Below are 19621 nucleotides of genomic sequence, written 5' to 3' on the forward strand. Positions count from 1 at the left end.
TTTTGCTATGCCTGAAAGCCCTCCAGTTCAGAATTGTTGAGGATGCTGGGAACCTTGAGTCCTGCAGGCTCTCCATTCCCCTTTTAAAGCAGGGTTAACTGCAGCAGGTTGCTCAGAACCAAGTGCAGTCAGATACGGATTATCCCGAGGTACATAGGGATGCACTGCAACTTCTCTGGGTGACCTATGCTACTAGGTTGTGGGTTGACCACTTTTTTTTTTTTTTTTAATTTAAAATTAAAAAAAAGAGTTGTATGTTGACATGGAATATTCTGTGTTCTGAGTCCTGTCTGTCGTTTCTTGTCCCGCCCCTGAGCAGAGCTGAGCAGAGGCTGCATCGTTTTCTTGCCTTGCTGCTACTATATTTTGCACCGCCTGACAGAGGCTCCCCGGCTCCCGCTGCCTTCCGCTCTTCCTCCAGCTCGGCCGGAAACACGGAGCCCAGATCGCGGTCGCACAGCTGGGCGGGCAGCGGCACCGCCTCCCCGCGCCGGAAGGGCCCCGGGTCAGCAGGAAGGACTTCCGGGGAGTGCCGGCAGCAGCGCCGCCGCCATGACCTCGCTCCGCGCCTTCACCTGCGACGACCTCTTCCGCTTCAACAACATGTGAGCCCGAGCACGAGCCCTCCTCACGCCCCAGGGTGCTCCGTCCCCGCGTGGGGCGGCCGGGCTCGCGCTGAGCATTGCTTTCTCTCCGCAGCAACCTGGATCCGCTGACCGAGACCGTATCCTTCCGTGCCGCCGGCCCCGGGGAAGCTTAGGGGGGTGCCGCCCTTGACGCTGTGCTCCTTAACTGAGGGTCGCAGTACGGCATTCCTTTCTACCTGCAGTACTTGGCCCACTGGCCCGAGTACTTCATCGTGGCGGAGGCACCGGGCGGGGAGCTCATGGGTTACAGTGAGTGGGGGCGAGGGCGGCCGCGACGGGAAACGTGCGGTCAGCGCGGGGCCGGAGGGAGCGCGGGGCGGCGGCGTCGGGGCCGGTTCTGTCGGCGTGCAGGTGCCGCCGCCGAGAGCCGTAAGGCTGGGGGTCGTTCCGACGGAGCTCCGTGTCCAGACAGAAATGTGGCCCTCGAGGTACGCCGCTGTGTGACCCACAATTGTACAGAGCTGCCGAATCGTAAGAGTGATAATGTAGATACCCCTGGTTCAGCCGCAGTCACTGTAGCTGTCTGTTTATCACTGCCTTGCTCTTCCGTGAAGATGTGTAGCTGCAGCGTGCTGTTCCAGAGGTGCCGCTATGCTGATGCTCTGTGTGTTTGCAGTAATGGGTAAAGCAGAAGGCTCTGTGGCTAGAGAAGAGTGGCATGGGCATGTTACTGCGCTCTCTGTTGCACCGGAATTTCGGCGGCTGGGTTTGGCTGCCAAACTGATGGAACTACTGGAAGAAATTTCAGAGAAGTGAATATCATATTTTTTTCAAATTTGGCTTTTTGAGTATTGTGCCTGTAGATTTCTGTCCTTACTTTAGGTACCTGATTACGTGAAAGAGACCCAGAATCTTCCATTAACTAGTGTTCCGAGTGACAGATTTGCTTTAGTGAGAGAAACAGGAATTATGGATGTTGCTTGGTGGTTTAAAATACTATGATTTCTATGAAAGCTAACTTCCCAGCATGAATAGGAAGTAGCAAAGATGCTGTAGAAAAGGTCCTTTTCTTACTAGGAAGAGAGCTTCATAAAACATAAACTATTTCCTACAGAACCCCCAGCGTGCTCTTTCACTGATCATGGACTTCTTGCGGTCCCCTCAGGCGCAGGATTGCACAAGTATTGTGCTGCAGATATTACCTTAGCTTACTTTCTGTCTCATGCTGGGTTACTGCAGAAAACTTCAAATCCTCAAATGAACTTGCAGGGTATTTGCTGATAGGGGCAATCCCATTGTGCTTGGCAAAATCAGAAGTAGTACAAAGCTTTGTAAAACTTGCCTCTTCAGGAGAAGAGCTATTTCCTCTTAGGCAGCTGAGTGCAGAGACTGATTATTTTTTTTCCCTTGTGCGTTTTAAGTTAGCCAATCCACAAAGTAATGCAATTCAAATGCATCTGAAGTATAGATTTAAAAAAAAGTAAATGTTTTATGGAAATAAAGCTTATGTGGGTATTTAGTTTGTCCTGTTCTTTCTGTTAATAATTCTGATATCACTGCTGGGTGTGGAAGATTAGTCATTTCACTATCACAATTATTTCTGATGATACCAGATTTGTTCCTTGTTAAAGGAGTGTGTCTGTTGTTGTTGTGAAGGATGTCTGATTCGTGCACCACCACATCAGACTTGGTTTTGGTCTGAATATAGGTTATGGGTTTTTAATTGGCAATATGTTCACCTGCTCTTCCTTACCAACTTTGTTTGTTTGTTTGTTTTCAAAGAAAGGGTGGATTTTTCGTTGATCTCTTTGTGAGAGTATCAAATCAGGTTGCAGTAAGTATGTATAAGCAACTAGGCTACAGTGTATACCGGACAGTGTTAGAGTACTACTCTGCTAGCAACGGGGAGCCAGACGAAGATGCTTATGGTAAGTGCTTGTTCTGCATCAAGTGGAATGGAAAGGTTCTGATGCTGACCATCCCAAGAATTGTTTATGTTTGTTTTGTTTTGTTTTTTTAGTATGAAAAAATTTAGTTGGCGATTGTTGAATGGAAATTTATTTACTCCTGTTGGTAGATTTTTTTTCCTGCTGAGGATTACATAGTTTTATAAGTACCTAATCCTGCAGTTTGCACATCTTATAGTGTCTGTGGCAAAATAAAATACAAGACAATTAACAAGTGCGAAGACACTTTATTCCATAGGTAAGATGAAATAACATAGTTACTTACCTGATTCTTCTTTTCGGAGTATGCTCCTGCAAAGTGTCTGGGCCTATCCCTAATGGTATTAGGGAAAATAATAGCCCTGTTCTTTTTTGTCTCCCTCTCCCTCTTGATAACAGGGACTTGAAATGTTATTTCCCCAGATATCCTGATTAAAATGTGAGAAAAGTTAATGGTCAATAGTGACAGAGATTTTTTTCAATTAAAAGGGTAAAGGACATGACCATTTCAAATATATTGTTGATACCCTGTTAACAAAACTGAAGCAACTGCTGTTTGCTATTTCTAGACACATTTTTTCCAGTAAGTATCTTCCATAGAAGCTTTTGTGGGCATGGTGTTTATTTTTTTTAACTTGAGATAGAATCATAGAATATCCTCAGCTGAAAGAGACCGATGAAGAATATTGTGAAATACAAGGGCCACAGACAGACATCTACAATTCTGCAGATACTTTAAGTCATGTTTTTGTTCTTTTAGTTTAACGTTTGAATTTTGTGCAGTGCTATGTTCCAGTTGTTAACATAGATGCTGATCTTACTGTAACAGCAAATTCACTTGGTATAGCTTTGTGCAATGACTCTTGTTATAATTAAATTTTTGTTTTCCTTTACCACAGATATGAGAAAAGCTCTTTCCAGGGATACGGAGAAGAAATCAATTATACCTCTGCCCCATCCTGTGAGACCAGAAGACATTGAGTAACTGTAAGCTGTGATTCTCAGAAAACATACGAAGAGTGTCAGGTTCTTTCTCTGCCAGCCCATCTAGGACTTACAGATGAGAAATCTTAGGCTAGATCTCCTCTTTATATGAAACACTGAAAACAATACTGAGAAGCCTATGTACACTGCCTCTATTGATAAAATAGCTGCGTACTTTTGCATTCACTCTCATGATTTTCATCTCAAGTATTGGAAATGCAGACTATTAAATGAGGTAACCCCTGATGTGGCGTGCTTTTTTTTTTTTTTTTTTTTTTCTTTCTTCCCAAACCCCAACTGTCTGAAGTCAGTAATAGTGAAGCTTCTAAAATGTCCTTATTCATGAAAAACAAAAATCACAGAGTGGTTTGGGTTGAAAGGGACCTTTAAGATCATCTAGTTCCAACCCCCTACTACATTCAGGGACACCTCCCTCTGGCCCACATTGCCTAAGCCCCATCCAGCCTGGGCTGGAATGCTTCCATGGAGGGGGGAACCCGCAACTTTGCTGGGCAGCCTGTTCCAGTGTCTCAGCACCTTCACAGTAAAGAATTTCTTCCTGATATGTAGTCCAAATCTACCCTCTTTCAGTTTAAAACCATTTCCCCTCATCCTGTCACTACCTGCTCTTAGAAGAAGTCCCTCTCCAGCTTCCCTATAGCCCCCCTTCAAGTACTGGTAGGCCACTGTAACGTCTCTTTGGAGCCTTCTCCAGGCTGCACAGCCCCCAGCTCTCTCAGCCTGTCCTCATAGGAGAGATTTCATCCCTTGGATCATTTTTGCTGCCCTCCTCTGGACACGCTGCAACAGGTCCATGTCTCTGCTGTACTGAGGACTCCACATCTGGATGAAGTACTCCAGATGAAACCTCACCAGTGCAGAGCAGAGGGGTGGGATCACCTCTCTCGCCCTGTTAGCTGCGCTTCTTTTGATGGCTTGGCTTTCTGGGTCACGAGGGCACAGTGCTGGTTCATATCCAGCTTCCCATCCACAAGTATCCCCGGCTCCTTTTTGGCAGGGCCGAGTTCAATCCTTTCGTATCTTGGCTTGTGTTAGTAGTGGAGGTTGCTTTGACCTAGGTGCAAGGCCTCGCATGTGGGTTTGTTGAACATCATCACGCTCAAGGCTGTCTGGGTCCCTCTGGGTGATGTCCCCTTCCTCATGCATGTCGACTGCACCGCACAGCTCGTTGTCATCATCAAACTTGCTGAATGTGCACTCGATCCCACTGACGATATCATTTATGAAGATATTAAAGAGTATTGGTCCCAGCACCCCAGGAGGACACCTCTCACCGGTGACCTCCATCCAGACATGAAGACGTTGACCACCACTATTGGATTAGATCCTGCAGCCAGGTCATCGTCATCAAGTCCAGATAAATGACATCAGTGGCTCTTCCCTTGTCCATTGATGCAGTGACACCATCAGAGAAGACCATAGGTAGGTCAAGCAGGATTTGCCTTTGGTGAAGCCATACTGGTTCTCCTGTATCACCTCCTTGTCTTTTATGTGCTGTAGCATCGCTTCCAGCAGGGTCTGCTTCATGGTCTTTCCTGGCACAGAGGTAAGACTGACAGGTTGGTTATTTCTGGGGTCGTTCTTTTTATCATTCTTAAAAGTGGATGTGATTTTGCCTTTTTGGCAGTCACCAGGGTGGTCACCTGGTTGCCACAATTTTTCAAATATCACAGGGAGTGGCTTGGTGACTCCATTGACTAATTTCCTCGGGACTCTGGCATGCATCTCATTGGGATCCATAGAATTCTGGATGTTCAGGTAGGACTAAGCATGCAAAATTTGTGTGTTGTCAGGCACTGTAAGCTATACAGCTGGACATTCCTAACTAAAAAGATCTATATACAGAAAATTATCTTCTTTTTTAATCAGGGTTTTGTATTTTATATACAGCAGATACAATAAAGTACATTGTCTTGCTGCTCTTCTCTTACATTTGTTGTGAGTCACTTGCACCCTTGACTGCTCAGGTAACGTCTCCTTGTGTTGTCGAAGTTCCCTTAGCAATTCTGGCCATTAACAAAGCAGTAGATCACGGAGATACCAGCCATACCCTGGGTCCCTTGCACTCACCAGATGTTGGGCTGTACAGAGTCACTGTAGAATGCGTAGAGGTGTACCAGCAAGAATTGGCAGAAGTCAAGAGAAGAAAAATGGCAACAGGTGGACCTCAAATAGCTAACTGTTAGTGCAATAAATTCAAGATTATTGCATGTAGAATGGAAACCATAGGAGAAAAAAATCTCTGGGGTGAATTCTTTTGCGCTGTGGATGTTTTCTTGTTAGAATCTTGTGTTACAGGAAATTGAGGCTGTCTTGTAAACTCAAGTTTTTATTTAAAAAATAATAATAATTTAAAAAGGCAGGAGAAAATAAAAAGTTAATCATAAAATACTCTCTACTTCTAGAATGTGTTGTGCTTAGGTAGTTCTCACATTAGTTCATCGGAGTCTCAAGTATTCCTTCTCTTGCTTGGAGGAAGGAATCTCTGTGTGTGTATTTCCTTGCTGTATATTTGTATATGGGTGTCAACATTTCAAGGGCTGGTTCAACCCCAGTTCTGTGACCAGCAGGGTGACCTATAGACAGATCCACACTCTGGGAAAGAGAAGAGGGGAAAGGATAGGGAGATGCACCTAAAAACATCGGCAATGACCTGAGGAGAAACAAGCTAATTTACTAAATAGGATATCAAAATGCAAGACAAAACATTGTAATACAATATAATACCATATGATTAGAATTGGAGCTAATAAAACAAATAAAATGATTATCCAAAAACCAAAGGCCTTAGTATAAGTAAGCTGAAGCAATATGGCACCTGCAACAAAGACAAGCCAGATGAATGAAAAAGGTCTTGTGATCTGCAAACAGTTCTTATCCTTTCCTCTGAGCAGAAATGGTAACAGAACAACAAACAGTCCTCTGGGAGATGCTGTTCTCTTCTTGGACAGGTACCGAGAACTGAAGCATTAATTCTTTAACTCCCAGTGCACTACATGATGTTGTGATGAGGAATACCGATAACAGAAAATCATAAAACCAAGACAGTGGGAAAGAGAGACATGCCTGCTTTCAACACACTGCTGCTTCTGCTTTTGGAAGGCAATGGCAGTGAATGGGTGAAATGCTGGGTGAGAAGAGGCTATCATTATTATAACAACCGTCACACCAGAGAGGGAGGATGGGATGAACTGGCTGAATTTGTGCAAAATGGCACACAGCTGTCACGAGAGGAGATACAGGTAGAGTATGAACTCGTTTTCTCTAAAGTTGAAGTTGCCGCCATTTCAGTCCTTCACACGACTTTAAGACTATAGTAAGGTTAACAAACTTTGTAACTTCACCATGCACTGCTCACCTTTGCGTGTCAAAATTTCTGTGTTATTGCAGAAAATTTATTCTGTTGGTAAAGGGGTACAGGCCTGTGGTGTTGCTGTTTAGCGAAAGGCAACTTGTAAGCTTCTCTTGAGCATGATACAGAAGGCGCTGTGTAACACCCCATTTCTTGTGTCTCTGGTATCTCTTTCTGGCTCTTCTTTCTACCATAACACTAATCCAGAGCACTACATCTGGAGTTGTGACAGTATACAACTGAGAGCAATTGTGGCTGGCCATTGAGAACCTGATTGTGAAGCTTCAGACTTGCTGTCGAGGCTGTCCTGTTTGTCAGGAATTCAACTCCACAGTGAGTTTTTTGAAGAAACAAGTTCCAGCCATCACTTGTATCCACGTACGAAATCCCTTGATTCTGTTTGAAACCTGTCAGTTGCTCTCTATAGGCACACTTAGTGTCTGGTTATGTTCAACACAAGGAGTTGCCACACACAATTATCTTCTCATTTTACAGATTATCTAAAGGCATTTCCTTCTCCCAAAGAGTCTCTGTATATAATTTACTTCTCTTTGTGATATATGAGCAATAAATTCTCCTCAAGCAGAACTGCAGAGAGGAAAAACAAGTTTGAGGAATCTTTACCCATCATTTCATCGTCTGATTCAGTGTTTTGGAAATAAGACAGTGTGAAGTATGTCGTATGTCTTTATGTTAGTAATTTGTCATTACATTGTATTATCACTGCAATTCCTTGCAAACTGAGAAGAGGCAATGTGACTTTCAGCATTGCCTGAGTAAGAGTCTCTTGCTCTTCTCATTTGTCCAGGGATTTGAAAAATTGAGTATGTGAAACATACGGTGTGATTATTTGGGATAAAGTTGGTCGCATTTACAGGAGAGCAGTGAAAAAAAATCTTTCTCCATCTCCAATGTTTGCGAGTGAAATTTATGCTTTGTACTCCATGAGCACTTCGTTTGACCTCTGTATCTGTGTTTGTTCCTGCCAACGTAGCACATGCTCTTCCTATAACAAACAAAACAGACAAAAAATCCCCACAACCACTACCTTCAGCTTGTGAAAGTAGCGCTCTTCATTAAGTGCAGTCCAATTCCCTGTCTGATTCTCTGTTCTGAGAATCAGAAGTAGAGAATCCACTCTGAAGGTTAACAATTTTACACCCCTCTTCTCTCTAGCAGCAGAATCTGTCACATGACCCTCACATGTAAGAGTTTCTGTGCATTTGGTTGTTTAGTTGCACATTTGTTCTCCAGCTGTGTTTCTGAAGGCCCTCACTCTTCATGGGGACAATTTCAAGTCTTCCACAGTGACAACTGTGGAACAAATAGATAATACTTGACTGCGTATCTCTTAGAGCATATCTCCTGTAAGATGAGCATGTCTCCGTTACCTTTTATATAGCTGAAGGGAAGTTGGAAGTGGAGTAGCAGAAAGAAGCTTAGAATTGTAGTTACTTCTCTTTGATTTGAAAAGTAAAGTGAGTGCTGCTTTTCTGTTTTCGGTCCCGGTGACGTGGCTATGAACAAAGGATATTTGGTATCAAATACATTTGGATTACCTACGAGTGCACAAGGATCAAGTAGTGAAAGTAGCAAAGACCCCATATTGATTTTTTTTTTTTTTTTAATAAACATTTTGGGTAGCAATATCTGTGGAAAAGTCTTTTATCTGAACCTGTTTTGGCATTCTTTTGTATAGATGCAGTGACCAGGAGGTATCAAGACAGAAGGCAGTACAGAGATCACCCGCAGTATTTCAGAGACCATGTAAGAGGCTGTTATGCAGTATCTGATGACTTTTTACTCTTCTCAAAATGAGTTTAAGTGGCTTTTCTTGTTGTTGTGGCAGTTCTTCAATCCTAGATAAATGATGTTTGTATCTGTTCAGACAGTAGATAAGAAGGCTGCAAAAGCCCTCAATGAGTATTGCCGCAAGAAGAAAACTAATGTGCCTTGAGTGTCTATTTGTAAGCGATACTGCCAGCGTGATGTGTGACATCATGACAGTTACGAAGATCAATTGAGATGAAGTTGGTAAAGTGATGCCAAGTAGGTAGGTAGTTGCTCAGACAGAAGGAAAACTTGATTCCTCGTAGTACTTTTGCTGCTGAGAAATAAAACCACAGATACTGATGTAAATTCAGTAATGTGGACTACCCCAGGCTGACACTTTGTTCTTCAGTGTCAACATCTGTCATGATTTATTCTGCATAAGAAATAGCAGATTTTGTCAGAAGCTGTTCAGACGTGTTGCTGTTACCTTTATCAAGGACTGGCTGCTGCTTGACAGGCTGTCCATGTGTTGATTATGTGCATATTTATTTTATGCTCCCCGTCCTCTTGGAGCTTCCTCACTTATTTTTAGTTAATGCTCAGAATGCATCTATGGGGGTGGTTTGGGAATCTGCCCACTTACTCAGTCAGTGTGACCAAGATTTTCAGGAGAAGCCTGAGCTAATGAAACTGTGAGGAAGTTGGGAAGTTGTAACCTTGATCCCATCTAATAAGCAGCTTAAAATGGCCTCAATTTCACGGACATCAGAATTGAGCTGCTGGTGAAAAGTAAAATTATGGTGTAGGTGGGAAATGTACTGTTGGGAGACCAACAGCATGAATTGAGGCCAATGGTAGTTAGATAATAAATTTTTCTTAAATTCCCTGCCTGCCCCCCCCCCCGCCGTTCTCCCTCTTTCATCTTCTAATGTTGTGTTTTTCCTTTGTCATGGAAAGAAAGAAAGAATGGATCTGCAGGGACTGTGCTGTGGGTCCATGTCAGTGCCCTAGGAGAAGTTAATTCTGCAGTCTCTTAAAGGTCTTCCTGCCATTAAGTTCATACTTACCTACTGTGTATCCTTAGAAGAATGATTGCAGAAGAGTAGTTCTCCTACTTAAGGATGCTGTCTGTCCATAGGCATGTTCGTTTGGTTTGGCTGGAGCTTAGGAGCTTGCTGCTTATGACTTCAGTTCTTTGTGATACAGAGCTGTGTCACTTGCTGCCCAGAACAAATACACATATTGTTAGAGGAGATTACTCCATGCGTTTTGCTTTTACTTTTTATTGCTTATAAGTATGAGGATGGTATATCTGTTCAAACAGGTAACATCTACAAGAATTTTTTTTTTTCTTTTTTTTCTTTTTCTTTTTTTTTTCCTCTTGGAGCAGTAGTTTGGGTAGATATAGATGCTTTCTGTTCTGCCAATGTGTTTCCCATAGCGGTGTTCTAGGAATGACTTCTGTTGTTGATTGCTTTCTTGTTTATTTTAAATTCTGAAAGAAACATGCCATTCTTTTTCTTCTGCCTATGTCAGATTCCTTTTGTTTCCTTAGTAGATTTGAGTTGTACTCTTGAATGGAATGCACAGCTGGATCTAGAGCAGGTACCAAAGAGGTGTCTGTGGGCAAGCAGTGCTGGATTTCCCAGACAGAGGTTATAAAGTTCTTTGCCTCCTTGCAAAGTGTTCTTGTATTATTATTAGATAGTCTTGTATGTTACTGCTGAACCAAGATTTTTATGACAAATCCATTCTCTGTTTTCCAAAGGCGATGCTGAGAAGCTTGCCTCACGATGACTTATGAATACCTCACATTTCATATTAATTCTTTCCATGGGTCGAAAGTAGACCAAATCCTTGAAACCGCACCTGGGAATCCCACTGTTATTAGAACAGTTCAGCCGTGGTGTCCATGGTCAGAACGCCCAGAGGCAGATCGTGGCCTTAGTTGCAAATGGAAGTACTGACGACAAATTGCTTGATGTCAAGACCAATCCAGTGGATATTTATAAGCCTCGAGTGACCTGGATGGGATCTCGGAGTGCTGTGGCCAGGTACGGAAGTGTTATTGCTACGTTTTTTCTAAGAGTTGCTTGGCTGTTTTGCGTTGCTCTTGTGAGAGGTTGATTGTGTTTTTGCAGTAGAAGCTTCCAATATTTTCTGTGTATAGTATCGGCCTTTACTGAACTTATAACTCTCTTGTGAAATAGCTGTTTTTCTTCCACTAAGTAGGTTACTGGGCAAAGTAAAAAGTTAAAGATTTGGGACATTTGACTGGGGTAGAATTGAGTGAGGTGCAAGATAAGGCAAATAGGCAGGGGGGAGAGAGAGCCCAGCACCGGACAGAACGAACGTGCTCATTCTTGGAATTATTGCCTTCCTCTCTCCACGGAAAAGTACAAAACATAGCAAAAAACAACAGGTTGGTAATGTACCTTATATGGAAACGTATCGTAGCAACAGCGTCGGGGAGATTGTGATCATAAGTCGCTCAACTAGTGAGCAAACGCCAGGAGAGCGTTACCTGTGCTTAGAGTACAGAAGAGAATGAACTTCACTGACCGGCATGCAATTTCTCCCTTGCCAACGGGGGCGTGCGCCCACTATTGCAGTAATGAATGAACTTTGCTGCTATCACTAAGATCCTTGCCTAACATGAAATTTTTGACTTAGAGTGTTTCTCACAAATTCAGTGCCAAAACCAAATTTGATTATGCCATCCTTGGCTTTGATGCACACATATGTCCGATTGATACCTTGTTTTCTTCGTCGTCTCCCTTTCCAGCCTCCCCCCCGACCCCCTCCTTTCTCTCCCGTGTTTTTCCTCGGCCTGAGGAGCAGATACGCGTCAAACCCGTCGGTAAAATTATTTCCATGGTCTCTAGTGCCATCGCGTGGCCAATCAGAGGAACTGCGTCTAAGCTGTTTCCACGGTCTCTGATGCCGCCTAGTGGCAGATTGGGAATACTGCGTCGAAGTTGTTTCTGCGGTCTCTACTGCCCCCTCGTGGCCAATCGGTGGGACTGCGGCAGCGTTTGTTGCCGCAGGCGGCAGGACGCATGCACGCAGGCATGCAGAAGTGGTGTAAATACGTTCTCGTTGCTTTGCGCAGCCAATCTGCCGAGTTTTGTTATGCTTAGTCCTCCAGGCAGTAGTGCGTATGCACAAGACAGCTTTTAAATAGCATCTGTTCCGACGGAGCCCTGAGATGCGAGTGAGCAGTCAATTCTTGGGCCAGCTACAAGATCCTTTTCTCTTCCAATGATCAATGCTCCTCGTCTATTTTTCCAGCCGGTATTACGCCCGAGCCTCTCTGAGAACAGACTATTTAGGCTCTCTGCAAACCATACGCTGGCGTGTGTGTTGTATGCCCAACAATGAGCATGCAAAACCATATGTGAACTTAGCAACAAAAAGAATCCGTTGCGAACTTGCCGCAAGCGCATAGCGGTGATGAGAATTGCGCATGCGCCCTGAGGTGAGGAAACTGACGCATGCGCCAAGCGGAACCAAGGCTGATGTATGCGCAGTACAGTGCTGAGAAAAGCACATGTGCAATGCTGCGCCACGCAAGCCGCATGCGCAGTGCAGGGCTGCGGGTGGCGCACGGGCCGTGCACTGTCGAAAAAATTGCATGTGCACTCCGTGCCAAGAATAGCGCATGTGCAGTGCGATGTGAAATTCTGGCACATACGCATAAATGTTTTGAGGCGCATACACCTCGCGATGAAGAGGGAGATGCATGCACACTGTGTTGTCCAAACAGCCGCATGCGTACTGCAATGACGAAATAGGGGCATGCTCACTGCGGAACCATGGCTCGCCTGTGCGCAGTGCTGTGATGAACACTGCACATGCACACAATGGTGATGAGCCTAGCGCATGGGAAGCACCGTATCAAGCGAGGCACACACGCACTGTAGTGATGAAATTGGCACATGCGCACTGTGGAGAAAACTGGTGCTTGGGCCATGCGAAATCGAACACTAACAGGTGTGCAGTGCTATGTTGAAGCTGGCGTGTGAGCAGTATGCTATGAAAAGGTGGCGCATGCGTATTGACATTTCCAGGCATGTGCAGTGCGGTGTCCAGAAAGGCACATGCGTACAGCTGGCACGAAACTAGCGTGTGCGGATTCCATACAGTGACTAATGCAGGCGTGGTGCTTTGCCGAGAATGCCGCATGTGCAGTTCGTGTGGAGGCTGGTGCATGCATGTTGCTGTACTGAGGGCGGAGCGCCTGCAATGCCTTGCCGTGATGGTGCGGAGCCGCCTGGGGCCGGCACATGCGTGGTGCCGCCCGGCCAGGGGGGTGGTGCAGGGCCGTTCCGAGGCACGTGCATGCCTGTGGCGCTGTGCCATCCCAGGGCCCGTGCATACACGATGGCTTTTAAACGGCTGGGGGACGGTGCAGGGCTAGGGTTGGAAGGGGACGTTTGCTGGTTCACCGGGAGGCGAGCGAGTTGGATGCCACGAGGCGCTGAGGGGCAGCTGTGAGCCGAACCGGTCCGTTTCCATTCCCGGGTGGGCTCGGGCATCAAACGGCGGAAATAGACGAGGGGCACCCCGGATTAGCGGGGGAGAATATATCGCTGAGCCGGCGGTCCGGAATCGGCTGCTTGCCCGTAGCCGTAGTGGTTTTTCGGGACAGCTGCTGTTTTGAAGGTGACGGGCGTATATTCGCTGTTAGCCGGAGGACTAATCACCATAGAGAGTGGCGGATGAGCTGCGCAGAGCGGTTAGATCGGCACTTCCGCATTTCTGGGCGCATGTGTTTTGCCGCTGGCGGGACTCGGCGGCAGGCAGCGGCAGTTCCGCGCGTTGGCCACGCGGTGGCAGCAGAGACCACGGCAAGAACTTTTCTGCCGGATCGATGCCGGGATTCGGCGGTAGGCGGAGGCAGTTCTGCGCATTGGGGGCTGCCCGTGGGGCGCGTGGAGTGCTGGGAGGAGTTGATGGCCGTGCGCAGTGGGGTGATGGTGCCTTCGGCGCACGGCTGTGACAGCGGGGTGGGGGTCGGTGCCTCCAAAATGGGGTGGTGGGCGAGTTGTATGGGGAGTGCATGTGAAGCAGTGCTGGAGCAGCTTGTGAAGGGTGCAGCCCTGTGAGCACAGGTGGAAGCAAGGCAGCCGTGGGAGCAGATGTGGGACCTGTGGGTCGCTTATGCGTCGCTTGTGGGGCGCTGATGTGTCACTTTTGGGGCCCAGGCTGCTGTCAGTCATTTGTGGGTCCCTGCTGCCCCACTTGTGGGGGTACTTCTGGGTCAATTCCTGGTCCCTTTGCCAGTTAACGGTCCCAGGCTGCTGTGGGGCACTTGTTGGTGACAGAACACTCGGGCACTTATGGGATGCTGATGGGTCAATTATGGGGGACTTATGGGGCACTTGTGGTTCAGTTGTTTGTCCCTTGCGGGGCACTTGTGGGTCCCTGTGGGTCACTTGTGGGTCACAGGCTGCTGTGGGTCATTTGTGGGTCCCTGCAGTGCCACCTGTGGGGCATTTGTGGGTACCCGTGGTGTCATTTGTGGGTCCCTGCGGTGCCACCTGTGGGGCCCTTGTGGCTCCCAAGTCACTGAGGGGCTCTCTGGGTCCCTCCCTGTTTCTGAGGGGTTTGGATTGCTGTTGGAGCCAAAAGGCCACACGCTGCCATACAAGCAGGTGCCAGGTTCACCCCCTGAGGACACCAAACCCTCCAATAATGTCACAGCGGCCTTTAATTGCTGTGTGAGGAGAGGACATGCGTTTCTCCTTGGGGAGCCGTAAGCTGAGCCCGGCAGCTGGGCAGCCAGCACTCGCTCCATTGACGCCGCTCATCTCAGCCCTTGTGCTGCATGTGCAGCTTTCTCAGCACCTCGCTGTATCAGCACTGAAATCTGTGCTCCCCTATTTATTACAAACGTCACCAATTGCCATGGAGGACAGACTGGAAGCAAAGTACGTGGACCGTCCTAGCTCGTCCATGGATAAACCTCCCCTTGCCAGACAGGCAGACCCAATTGGCCGCCGGTCATTACTTTTTTTTTTTACTTCATTTTTTCCTTCCTGCTTTTAGGGAAACTTTGAGATCACAGCCTGAAGCAGTGATGGAGCACCTGGTGAGGGGTGCAGCCCTGCCTGCACAGGTGGAAGCAATGCAGCCGTGGGGCAGATGGGGCTGAGCCTGGCTCCAGCCCTCCCTCGCCTCATTGAAGGGCTGGCAGCCCCACAGGCAGGGTTTCTTCCTGGAGATTCCTCCTGTGGATTGCTGGGTGAGCTCTGGTTCGTGGGAAGAGGTCAGCGATTCTTTCTTGATGGCTGTTGGGGTTTTGGTCTCTGCCTTTCTGTGGGGATTGCAAGCTGGTTTACAGTAGCTCTGTCAGCTCTGCCTCTGCTTCTGATGCCTTCCACTTGTTCTCTGAGGGCAGTCAAGGGGTTCTCTGCCTTTCTCTGAACTGGTAACGGAGGGACTGATGGACGTCTCTTTCTTTTGCTCTCATCTGTTTCGGGAATGCTTCAGTCAGCCCCAAGGTGACGCTGGTTGGGTGGCTGAGCGTTACGACTCCAGAAATGCCTGGAGATGCTGCACTGTTCTGTAAAGGGATTCTGTGTTCTGCAGAGTTCCTCTGCAACTCTTTCTAAGCTCAACACCTTCTTGTGAAGTCTCTGTTCCCTCTTTCGTGATTCTCATTGTGGGATCTCCAACCTGGGCCTCCAAACTCACTCCGTCTGCTCCCACGTTGCCGCAGCCCATTTTATGACACGTTCCCTCTGCGTCCTCACGTCCTCCCTGTGTCCTCTGCCTGTGTCCCCTCTGCATCTCCTGTGCCACGCATTCATTCCACCCGTGCTGAGTGTTGTTTGAGGGCACACATTTCAATTCCGTTCCGCGTCTCGTTGGGTCTCCTTCTGTTTTGCGGCTCAATGGGGTCGAAGGGTTTCTGGGGCTCCTCTGGTTAGTGGTTGCAGCGCTGTGCAATCTGTGGGGCGGACGCTGGAACGGCAGGAACCCCTTGTTCATGCGTTGCTTGTATGCGGGTGGGTTTTGGGCCGGATCTTTCTGGTTGGACTGCTTGGTGAGTTTCCCTGGTGCTGTTGAGCACGCAGGCTTCCCCGCCTGCCCTGATTGCTCACCAGGCCATCGATGTCCTTTGTGTCGTCGTGCCTCACTGCTTCAGGTATCATGCCATAGACTCCTTGGAGTCGGAAGGGACCGTTTGTGATGATCTAGTGCGACTCCCCACAAGGAACAGGGACATCCACAGCTCGATCGGGCTGCCCAGGGCCTGATCCCGCCTCACCTTGGAAGGGACAGGGCATCCACTGCCTCTCTGTGCAGCCTGTTCCACTGCCCAGAATCACAGAATGTCCTGGGTTGGAAGGGACCTCGAGGCCGACAAGTCTCCAGCCCCCCACCAACGCAGGGCCACCAACCTCCCCATTTCACAGCAGCCCAGGCTGCCCAGGGCCCCATCCAACCTGGCCTTGAACACCTCCAGGGGTGGACGGGGCATCACAGCCTCTCTGGGCAGCTGTTCCAGCACCTCACCGCTCTCACAGTAAAGAACTTCGCCCGGACATCCAACCTCAATCTCCCCTCCCTCAACTTTAAACCATTTCCCTTTGTCCCTTGCTGTAAAAAGACTTTTTCCTTACATCTAACCTAAGTTTTCCCTTCTTTCCTTTAGCTCCCTTTAGGTATCGAAAGGCTGTTACCTGGTCGCCTTGGAGCCTTCGCTTCTCCGTGCTGAACAGCCCCAGCGCTCTCAACCTGTCCTTGGAGGAGAGCTGTTTGGTCCCTTGGTTCTGTTTTTTTTTTTCTGTGGCCATCCTCTGATGTGATCCAACAGGTCCGTGTCTCTTTTGCACTGAGGACTCTACATCCCGACAAAATCTCTAGATGTGGGATTGTGCAGAATATGGACTCAGATAAGGGAAGCCTCTTTACTTCACAAGTCCTACAGGAGCTGATGAGAACTTTAGAAATAAAGTGGGAGTTCCATACTCTGTGGCATCCCCCTTCTTCAGGGAAAGTAGAATGAATCAATCAGATGCTGAAGAAGCACTTGTCAAAATTGGTTTCAGAGACCAAATTACCATGGACAAAGTGTTTGCCTGTAGCCCTTGTCAGAATACGAACCACTCACAGAAAAGGCTTAGGAGTATCACCACACGAAGTGCTGTTTGGGTGGCCGTACTTGGGAAGGAGGGGTGAGATGCCCGCTCTTGAAACCAAGGGTAAGTTTCTTCAGAACTGTGTGCTCGGGTTGTCTGCTGCTCTGTTATTCCTTAAGGAATGTGGGCTGTTGGCTCAAACTCCACCTCTGGAATTTCCAGTGCACTCATCCCGTGTAGGAGGCTGGTCCTAATATGCATCTGGAAGGAGTCAAAGCTTCAGCCCGAGTGGGATGGAATGGACCATTTCAGGTACTGCAGTGGATGTTGTCTACCTTGACTTCAGCAATGTTTTTTTACAGTCTCCTGTGACATCCTGGTAATGAAGCTGAGAAAGTGTGGGATAGATGAGTGGATGATGAGGTGGGCTGAGAACAGGTTTACTGGCTGAGCTCAGTGGTGGTGATTGGCAGCGCAGAGTGCGGCTGGAGAGCTGTGAGCGGTGGTGCTCCTGGGCGTTGGTGCTGGGTCTGGTTGTGAAGGGGGGATTGTGTTTGTGCTGTAGAAGCTTTGAGTATTTTCTGTCTGTAGTACTGGCTTTACTGAACTTACAGCCCTCTTGTGGAAGAGCTGTTTGCCTTCCACTAAGAAAGTTGCTGAGCAGAGTGAAAAGATAAAGATTTGGGGTGTTCTGAATCAAGCCAGGCACAAAATAAGGCAAATATGCAGGGTGGAGAGAGAGAGCACAGCACAGGGCAGAACAAACGTGCTCACTCTTGGTTGGCACACCAAAAGCCTGTGCTGCCATTCAGGCTGGGGAGCTGGGCAGTATCAAACCAGATGAGATGCCACAAAAGCAAGTGTTGAGCCTTGCACCTGGGAAGGAATGGCCGCAAGTATCAGTACAGGCTGGGACGTGACCGGCTGGATAGGAGCTCTGCAGAGAAGGACCTGGGGGTGCTGGTGGATGACAGATGGGCCATGAGCCAGCAGTGTGCCCTGCTGGCCAAGAAGACCAATGGGATCCTGGGTGCTTTAAAAGGAGCGCGGCCAGCAGAGCAAGGGAGGTGATTTTCCCACTCTGCTCTGCCCTGGTCAGGCCTCACCTGCAGTACTGCATGCAGTTCTGGGCTCCCTCCCTGGTACAGAAATGACAGGGATCTCCTGGAGAAAGTCCAACAGAAGGCCAGGAAGGTGATAAAGGGCCTGGAGCATCTCCCCAGTGTGGAAAGGCTGGGGGCCCTGGGTCTGTTCCGCCTTGAGGAAAGAAGACTGAGAGCAGATCTGATTAATGCTTATGTATTTGTTAAGTGTGGGAGTTCAAAGGACATGGCCAACCTCTTGTCAGCGATCTGTGGGGACAGGAGAAGGGGAAATGGCCACAAACTGGAGCACAGGAAGTTCTGCACCAAAATCAAAGGAACCTCTTCACAGCAAGGATGATGGAGCACTGGAACAGGCTGCCCAGGGAGGCTGTGGCTTCTCCTTGTCTAGAGATATTCCAGACCCTCCTAGACGCCCACCTGCGCAGCCTGCTGTAGGGAGTCCATTTTGCAGGGGGGTTGGACTCAATGATCACTGGGGGTCCCCTGAAACCCCAATTCTGTGGTTCTGTGATTTTAATCCTTGCTTCTTGCAGCGATGCAGTGTTTCAGAAGAGAGAAAAGCACGGCGGGCATCAACTGGATTTCTGTGGTTGGTGAAGCTGTGCTGAGAACTGGGCTGGCTGCTGACCCTGGAAATGTGTCTGCAGACTTTGCACCCAGAGGAATGACTTTTCCCTGCAGGTTGGGCTTGTCTAAGGTAGGTCACTGCTAGGTGAGCTTCGGCTTTAAAACATCAAGTTGTATAAATAAGGAAACTTCAAAAGCAAGATTGCCAATTCTTTTTTACATAAGTGATTTTTTTCACGAGGAAAGATTTGAAATGCTTATTGCTAATGGAAGATGGAGAGAGGAAAATCAAGTGAAAGGCACGCTGTGCACAGCCAGCACGTAGCATCTGCACCACTCTCCCCCTGCACAAAGGAGGAGCAGCTCAGCAAGCTTGGCCTGGGCCATGGAAAGCAGCACACAAACATCTGGACCAACCCCAGCGGAGCTGCTTCTGCAGGTTGGTTGTCTTCCGCTGTGTGTCTGCCATCCTGTCCTCCGGGGTAGGTTTGTTCATGTTCAGTTCATGGATCTGAGGTCTGAGTTTAAGGCTGTGGGCATTGTCCAGGAGTTGGGGTAGGGTACGAGGCAAGAAAAATTGGGGTAAGAGGATGAGGTTTAGGACCAGGAACCTCTTCCATCACTATTAGCTCTTGCTGTTCTCTTTTTGGCTCAGGAATCCATGTGGGTTTTTTAATGAAGAACAGACTCATTGTGCAGCTTGTGAGTGAATTCATTCACACCTGTTAATTGGCATTCTTCTCTACGTGGAGCTGCAATTGCAATGGATGCTTGTGGTCTGATGTGCAGCCCCCTCTGATGTGCTCAGATGAGCCAAGTTGGCAAGGCCTGGCTCTCGGTTGGTGAGTTGTGCCCAAGGTCAGAGAGGTGACTCTTGTCGGCTTTGAGACGCATCTTCCAGTTGCACACTGTGTTATTCCTGTTGCATTGAGCTCTTGAGCTCCAGCCCTAAGTGAGGATGCAAGCGCTACTGCAGAAGGAACGGGTTGAGATGGGAAGTGCAGTGCAAAGGGCTGGAGCCAGCAGGAGCAGGGATGTGATCATCCCCTGTGCTCAGCTCTGGTGAGCCCTCACCTTGAGTGCTGTGCTCAGTTCTGGGTCCCTCACTACATGAAAGACATTGGAACCCTGAAATGTGTCCAGAGAAGAGCAGTGAAGCTGTGAGGGATGTAGAGCACCAGTCTTATGGGGGGGG

The 19621-nt window shown here is 47.9% G+C and overlaps 1 protein-coding gene and 1 long non-coding RNA gene across 3 annotated transcripts; both read left to right on the forward strand.

Annotated features, from left to right (window-relative positions):
* Positions 1-504: 504 nt before the first annotated feature.
* Positions 505-3763, forward strand: NAA20 (N-alpha-acetyltransferase 20, NatB catalytic subunit). Its single transcript, XM_042827262.1, has 6 exons — positions 505-605; positions 700-724; positions 806-896; positions 1264-1399; positions 2370-2515; positions 3433-3763. Exons 1-6 carry the CDS (start codon positions 553-555, stop codon positions 3516-3518), a joined length of 537 nt encoding a protein of 178 aa, XP_042683196.1. The 5' UTR covers positions 505-552; the 3' UTR covers positions 3519-3763.
* A 9292-nt stretch (positions 3764-13055) lies between these two features.
* LOC122164852 lies at positions 13056-19323 on the forward strand. Of its 2 annotated transcripts, XR_006170327.1 has the most exons (8): positions 13056-13169; positions 13329-13552; positions 14715-14910; positions 16327-16876; positions 16976-17065; positions 18393-18556; positions 18673-18865; positions 19082-19323. It is a non-coding gene; the product is annotated as an uncharacterized LOC122164852 (long non-coding RNA). The 2 variants fall into 2 exon arrangements; XR_006170326.1 differs by lacking the exon at positions 13056-13169 and having other exon boundaries at positions 13191-13552.
* Positions 19324-19621: the final 298 nt, after the last annotated feature.

The sequence above is a fragment of the Centrocercus urophasianus genome, unplaced genomic scaffold (assembly GCF_019232065.1).
Source record: "Centrocercus urophasianus isolate 14NV4802_14NV808 unplaced genomic scaffold, USGS_Curo_1.0 seq_28, whole genome shotgun sequence".
Taxonomy (NCBI): domain Eukaryota; kingdom Metazoa; phylum Chordata; class Aves; order Galliformes; family Phasianidae; genus Centrocercus; species Centrocercus urophasianus.